We start from the raw sequence: 7,920 nt of genomic DNA, 5'->3' as shown, positions 1-7,920 counted from the left end.
AAGAGACTCAGTGTGTTAATAAACATCTGATATTACTGAGATATTACTGAAAGAGACTCAGTGAGTTAAGATATCAATATCTGAATATATACATGAAGAGCTCAGGGGATATAATTATAATACTGAAATATATACATAGAAGAGACTCAGGTGAGGAATTCATAAATATTCTGATATATACATGAAGAGACTCAGGTGTGTTAATATAATCATCTGAATACTGTATATACATGAAAGCACCAGGGTAATATACATCTTATTAGAGCTCGTGGGTTAATATAACATCTGATATTACCTGAGATATCATTGAACGAGACTCAGGTGAGTTAATATATATCTGCAATATAACATGAAGAGGACTCAGGAATGGGTATAATATATGATATATATGAAGCTCAGTGGGTATACCTCTTATTACTACTGGTACAGGACACTCAGGTGGGTTAATATAAATATCTAGATATATTACATGAAGAACTCAGGTGGGGTATTAAACTGATATAATGACTGACTGGGTAATATATATCGATATACATGAAGGAACTCAGGTGGGTTATAAATCATATCTGATATTACGCATGAAGGAACTCAGGTTGGTTAATAATAATAATCTGATATATACATGAAGGAACTCAGGTGGGTTAATCATAATATCTGATACTATTACATGAAGGAACTCAGGGGGTAATATAAAGTCGATATATACATGAAGGACTCAGGTCGTTGGGTTATATAAATCTGCATTATACCATGAAGGAACTTCAGGTGGGTTAATATAATGCTGATATATACATGAAAGGAACTCAGGTGGGTTAATTAATAGTCCTGATATATACATGATAGAGACGTCAGGGGTGTTAAATAATATCTGATATATTACATGCAAGAGACTCAGGTGGGTTTAATATAATTATCGCGATATATACATGAAGAGACTCAGTGGTATAATGTGATATGATCGGAGGTGCGCGGTTAAAATAATCTGATGTATGTTGTGTGTGTCTGGTCAAAGTGCACTGGCAGTGTGTCGTGTGGTGTGTTTTCCAGTGTGGTGGTGCTGTGTGTGTGTGTCCAGTGTTGTCTGTGTCCAGTGAGTGTGCTTAGTGTGTGGTGCCCGTGGTAAGGTGTGTGAGGTTGTGATGTCCCAACATGCTGTGGGTGTTGTGTGTGTGTGTCCAGAGTTTTTGCGTTTGTCCAGTGATTGTTGTGTGTGTGTGTGTCTGTGTGTGATCAGTGTGTGTCCAGTGTGAATGTGTGTTGTGTCCAGTGTGTGTGTTCGTGTTGTGTGTGTTCAGTGTGTGTGTGGTGTGTGTGTGTGTGTGTGTCAGTGAGTGTGTGTGTGTGCATGTGATCAGTGTGTTTGTTGTTTTGTTTCCAGTTTGTTGTGTGTTTTCCAATGGTGTGTGTGTTGTGTATCAGTGTGTGTGTTTGCCAGTGCTTGTGTGATGTGTGTGTGTGTGTGTGTGTGTGTGGTGTGTGTGTGTGTGTGTGTGTGTGTGTGTGTGTGTGTGTGGTGTGTGTCTGTGTGTGTCGCCAGTGTGTGTGTCCAGTGTGGTGCGTGTGTGATTCCAGTGTGTGAGTCCCAGTGTGTTTGTGTGTGTTGTGTTGAGTCAGGGTGTGTGTGTGGTGTGGGCGAAGGGTGGAATAGTGTGGTGTCCCGTAGTGTGTGTGTGTCCAGGTGTGTTTGTGGTTGTTCTCCAGGGAGTGACATGTGACCAGTGGTGTTTGTGCGTGTTGTCCAGTTCCAGTGTGGTGCTCGGTGGTGTGGTGTGTCCAGTAAGTGTGTTTGTGGGTGTCGCGTATTGTGTGGTGGAGTTGGGTGTGTGTGTGCGTGGGTGTGTGTGTGTGTCCAGTGTGTGTATGTGTGTGTGTCTCCATCGTGTATGTGTGTGTCCTGTGTGTGTGTATGTGTGTGTGTGTGTCTCCAGTGTGTGATTTCAGGGACACTGAGGAGTCAACATCAACCCTAAACCCTGGATAGAGGGGCTCAGTGAATGTGGAGGTGAATGTGTACAGGTGGGTCAGTGTGTCAGAGGAGGCTCTATAGAAGACAGAGTGCCGGCTGGCCAGTCCAGATACACTCCTACTCTGTGGGAGCTGGAGGAGCGGACGTCTATGGTAGTGGGAGTATTATTGTGCCAGACAGTGTAACGTTTGTCAGTACATTCCAGACTCCAGGACTTGTCATTCCATCCCAGCCAACAGTCATCAACCCTTCCTCTCCTGTTGAATCCTTTATATGTCACTCCTATAAAAGTCCTCCCACTCCACTCTACCTCCCAGTAACAGCGCCCAGTCAGACCCTCTGTACACAGCACCTGTTCCCAGACCTCAAATCTCTCTGGGTGATCAGGATACGGCTGCTCCTCTCTCCTCCATGTCACCTTTCTGTTCTCCTCAGACAGAGAGAGGAGTCTGTGTACTGTGTTTAGGTCCAGTGTGAGATCACAGACATCTGATGGATGAAACCAGACACAATATTAGAAATCATCATCATTCACAGTAGAATGTTAACTCACTTCTCACTAATTAATTTAATGTAGATGTTTCTAGGTATCAAAAGGAGAAGTTAAGGTAACTTGAGACTTGTTGAACGATCGTATGTTATACTGTCTGGTAATATAAAACACACTTAATCCCATTAATTACACACACACACACGCACACACACACACACACACACACACACACACACCTGTTTGCATCATGAACACAAATACACATTTCTTACGTAACATGAACATGCCACACACACACACACACACACACACAGAGTCACACACATTGTCAAAGCAACTCTTTGTAAACTTTGATATTGTCACGTTCTGACCATAGTTCTTGTGTGTTTTGCTTGTTTTAGTGTTGGTCAGGACGTGAGCTGGGTGGGCATTCTATGTTGTGTGTCTWGTTTGTCTGTTTCTATGTTTGGCCTAATATGGTTCTCAATCAGAGGCAGATGTTTTGTGTTGTCTCTGATTGGGAATCATATATAGGTGGCTTGTTTTGTGTTGGGGTTTGTGGGTGGTTGTTTCCTGTCTCTGTGTTTTCTCTGCACCAGATAGGGCTGTTTCGGTTTGCCACATTTGTTATTTTGTATCGTGTTAAGTGTTCACTGTTTATTGTTTTATTAAACATGTTGAGCACTGGCTACGCTGCGTGTTGGTCCGATCCCTGTTACACCCTCTCTTCTCGTGAAGAGAGGGAAGGCTGCCGTTACAGAGATCCCTGATTTCTGCTTCTGTAGAACTACAGCTGATATTTAATATGACCAAGTAAGTAATGATGGTGGTCTTTGACTTTGACTGAACTTGAATTTAGACTTATTCTTTGTCATATTCTTCACAGCAGTCAACACTCACAGTTTCTAGGCCCAGGTTTCATTGTGTTCTCTCCACCATGTTCCACACTGTAGCGGTAAGCAGAAGAACAGAGTGATACACCTAAACTCACTCACGCATAAACTGGACACACATGCACATTTCTAAGTGACCCCAAACTTTTGAATGGTTTTGTATAATTTGTATATATATATGTATATAATTACCTAAATGTATGATGTTTTTGGTTTATGTCAGTTTCATTATTTGTTATGCTATAAATTGTTATTTTATTGTTGTAAGTGGTAAAATGAACTAGAAAATGTTATATTTTGCTATTCTGAGGAATTACACATTATTCAGTACTACTGCTACTACTGCTCCAATAGATGGAAGCATAAGACCACTAATGATATTTCAGAAGATTAGTTTAGTTTTCTCCCTGAAAACATCATCACTCGCCCTACTTTAGTAATAATTCTAGTAGTACATTCAATGTCAAATTCGTCAACCAGCATCGATCCATTCTGCCTTCTCGCACAAGTAGTAGTCCCACAACTCAGCCCCGCCAGAAAGCTTGTGCCGTCACTCTCGAGCAAATGTTTATTGGATGTTTTATATGCACTCGTCTTTTCTATTCCTGTTTAGTTCCAATATGAGATATTAAGAAACTTGTTTATAATGTATGTATACTGGAGTTGAGGTAAGAGCTGACTAAGGATTATGTTGCAGTATATGTATAGGGTTGTTCAATACCTGCTATATTTGCTATCTTTGTTGTTTTCCCAAAAGCAACACAGCCCTAATAAGAGATATATAGCTAAACTTAACTGCAAAGTAATGAGTGACCATTTTTGAAAATCATGGGATATATATTCTGTGGTTGCATGCTATTTTATGTCAATCATATTGCTGCTTGTTGCCTATAACTGATGCTTTGTGGTCTTATGCTTCCATCTATTGGAAATATTTAGCAAATAAAAGTTATTAATTAACTTACAGACATTGGGGAGGGAGGGAGCTGAGAAATAAAGTGTATTTTTCTTGTTAATTCCTTAGATCAGTCTCAAACCTGCCCCACCTATCCCACGCCAATTGCTGGACATTCACATATAAGTTATTAATTCACCCAGTTCAAACCACAATTGAAAAATGAAACTAATGAGGCTTGTTTATCAAGTTTTCTGCCATGCAATAACACATATAACAAAACAAAAAAAAGCTAAATCCCATGCCATGTTTTTATTTGAAAAAAATGTAATGTGTCCAGCCTACTTGAGGCACCCCGAAAATAATATTACGAACTTCCAACCTTTAGAGGGGTTAAACACTAAAGTAACCGTCCATCTAGTGAAGAGAGGAAAAATGGACAGAGGTAGCCAGCATCTGTCAACGAGAGAGGGAGAAGCCCTCCACAGGATTTAACAGGTGGAAGAAACAACCGAAAATAAGAATTGGTTCTTAACTGACTTGCCTAGTTAAATAAAGGTAAATAAAACTAGGATGCTGCTGGTAGAGTAGCTAACTTACCTAGCTGTACCGACTAGCTTGGATTACTAGGATGCTGCTGGTAGAGTAGCTAGCTAGCTTATCTAGCTGTACAAACTAGCTAGGATTACTAGGATGCTGCTGGTAGAGTAGCTAGCTAGCTTATCTAGCTGTACCGACTAGCTAGGATTACTAGGATGCTGCTGGTAGAGTAGCTAGCTAGCTTATCTAGCTGTTTCAACTAGCTTGGATAGATAGCAGGTCGTTCGTCTGTCCCTCGTCTCGATGATGATGACGAATCCGGTGAAGCACAAAATGGAACGACGATTGAGAGTGAAAATAATCTGGCTACACTCATACTGTCACTGACTGTAAAGCAAAAATATAATTTAACTATAAACTTCAGCTTAATTTAACGATAAACTGTATCTCGTTATTCCCCAAGATCACCTCAGCCCTCTGCGCGTAACCGGACAATATGCTTGGCGCCACACCGAACAGGGACGCGGACAGTTCTGTACGTGGACGCGGACAGTTCTGTACGGAGAGGCGGATGTATACAGTATCCTTGGCACCACATCGTATGTGGACACGGAATGCGGAAAGTTCCAGAACAGTGGCACAAAATAACTAATCCCAGTCTTTACAGTGGGTTACATTAGTAATATTCATATTTCTGTATTATGTAAAAAAAGCATTCAACTTTTTTTATACCAATATTTTGAGATCTAGGCCCATATCCACAAAGTGTCTCAGAGTACAAAATTGGTCGTATAAGTGCTGAGAATAAAGACATTTTACTCTTATGGGTATAAATTAAAGCTATGCATGAAGTCTCTAGTTCCACCTAGTCGGCAGATATTTCAGACACCTCGTGAGCTGTCCTAAGTAGTTAAGAGTTAACAGCAGGTGTCTTGATAATACTATAGAATAATGCAGTGAGTCAGTGGTTCCTGCTCCAAATGTAAATGCTTTGGATTAGTTAAAAATAATGTTTTTATATTTCTATATGATCAATCCATAAATAATATAGACCTACATGCAACAGTAGGTCTTGTTCTTTTGACAATGATTTATGTATAATAATTATGTATGACAAGTGATACCATGTATGTCTCTAAAGCATTTTGTCTTCATTTTGGCAGATTAACTCATGCTTATTTCTGGAGATTAACTCAGGTTTTCAACCAGCGGCTAAGGAGTTGGAGCTGTGGCAGGAGTTGGAGCTGTGGCTGAAAGGTGGCTGGTTCGAATCCCGGGCCGGGCGCTGGAAAAAACAGGCGGAATTGATCTGACCACTGGAGGGCTGCTGGGTTCACATCCTCAAAACATGAACCTTTTGTTGATCAGAACTCTAGAGGTTCTTCTTCACTGAACCCAAAAATATATATAACTTTTAGTGATTCCATATATTAAGGAAGTGATAGAAGACTTTTTGGTTCTATAAGGAACCTTCTTTTCTAAGAGTCTATAATAAACACGTTTTTCTTTTGATTATTTAATTATCTACATCATGCTATTTCAAGTTATCCCTTTGGAGCGCAACATCACGTTGTTAAAAAATAATCCCAAATTGGGCGTGGCTATAAATTGGGCAATTGAAGTCATCTAGTCATCTATCTACCATTTCTGATTAAAAAACAAACGTATATTTTTGGAAATAGCATTTTGGAAATAAACTCTTAATAATTCTTAAACAAAACTGTCATCTCACCGGTTAGCGTTGGTGTCATGTTCCCCAGAGTGACTCATTTTAGAGAACTGGCCCCTAAACAGAGAAACAACATGGTGGTTGTGGTTAATAACAGTAATTCTTGAATGTCAGTTGTCATCATTTATTAATGATCTCTTATTAAACATTTACTAACAGACATATCGAAACAGTCAGGTGATTTAATGCAATCAAATGTCATCTCCATGGTAACTGTCAATAATAATAATAATAAGTAACTGTCTGTTAAGGTAGTTATAGACAGTACAACAACAACAACAATAATAATAATAATAATAAGTCACTGTTTGTTAAGGTAGTTATAGACAGTACAGCAACAACAATAATAATAATAATAATAAGTCACTGTTTGTTAAGGTAGTTATAGACAGTTCAGCAACAATAATAATAATAATAATAATAAGTCACTGTTTGTTAAGGTAGTTAAAGACAGTACAGCAACAATAAAATAATAATAATAATAAATAATAATTAATTCACTGTTTGTTAAGGTAGTTATAGACAGTACAGCAACAATAATAAAATAATAATAATAATAATAATAAAATAATAATATCACTGTTTGGTTAAGGTAGTTATAGACAGTAACAGCAACATAATAATAATAATAATAATAATAAGTCACTGTTTGTTAAGGTAGTTATAGACAGTACAGCAACAATAATAATAATAATAAATAATAAGTCACTGTTTGTTAAGGTAGTTATAGACAGTACAGCAACAATAATAATAATAATAATAATATAATAAGTCACTGTTTGTTAAGGTAGTTAAAGACAGTACAGCAACAATATAATAAATAATAATAATAGTCACTGTTTGTTAAGGTAGTTATAGACAGTACAGCAACAATAATAATAATAATAATAATTAATAAGTCACTGTTTGTTAAGGTAGTTATAGACAGTACAGCAACAACAAATAATAATAATAATAAGTCATGTTTGTTAAGGTAGTTATAAACAGTAACAGCAACAATAAATAATAATAATAATAATAAGTCACTGTTTGTTAAGGTAGTTTATAGACAGTACAGCAACAATAATAAATAATAATAATAAGTCACTGTTTGTTAAGGTAGTTATAGACAGTACAGCAACAATAATAATAATAATAATATAATAAGTCACTGTTTGTTAAGGTAGTTATAGACAGTACAGCAACAATAATAATAATATATATTAAAGTCACTGTTTGTTAAGGTAGTTATAGACAGTACAACAACAATAATAATAATAATAATAATAAGTCACTGTTTGTTAAGGTAGTTATAGACAGTACAGCAACAAAATAATAATAATAATAATAAGTCACTGTTTGTTAAGGTAGTTATAGACAGTACAGCAACAATAATAATAATAATAATAATAAGTCACTGTTTGT

General features: G+C 37.5%; 1 protein-coding gene across 1 annotated transcript; it reads right to left on the bottom strand.

Annotated features, from left to right (window-relative positions):
- Positions 1–1,834: 1,834 nt before the first annotated feature.
- Positions 1,835–6,569, bottom strand: LOC139023838 (stonustoxin subunit beta-like). The gene is made up of 3 exons (XM_070437847.1): positions 6,520–6,569; positions 3,360–3,406; positions 1,835–2,455 (listed from the first exon to the last, which is right to left on the bottom strand). The coding sequence occupies exons 1-3, from the start codon at positions 6,555–6,557 to the stop codon at positions 2,022–2,024; spliced, it is 519 nt and encodes a 172-aa protein (XP_070293948.1). The 5' UTR covers positions 6,558–6,569; the 3' UTR covers positions 1,835–2,021.
- Positions 6,570–7,920: the final 1,351 nt, after the last annotated feature.

The sequence above is a fragment of the Salvelinus sp. IW2-2015 genome, linkage group LG37, assembly GCF_002910315.2.
Source record: "Salvelinus sp. IW2-2015 linkage group LG37, ASM291031v2, whole genome shotgun sequence".
Classification (NCBI taxonomy): Eukaryota; Metazoa; Chordata; class Actinopteri; order Salmoniformes; family Salmonidae; genus Salvelinus; species Salvelinus sp. IW2-2015.
Note: the sequence above shows the minus strand (reverse complement) of the source record. Positions and strands in the feature narration are given on the sequence as shown.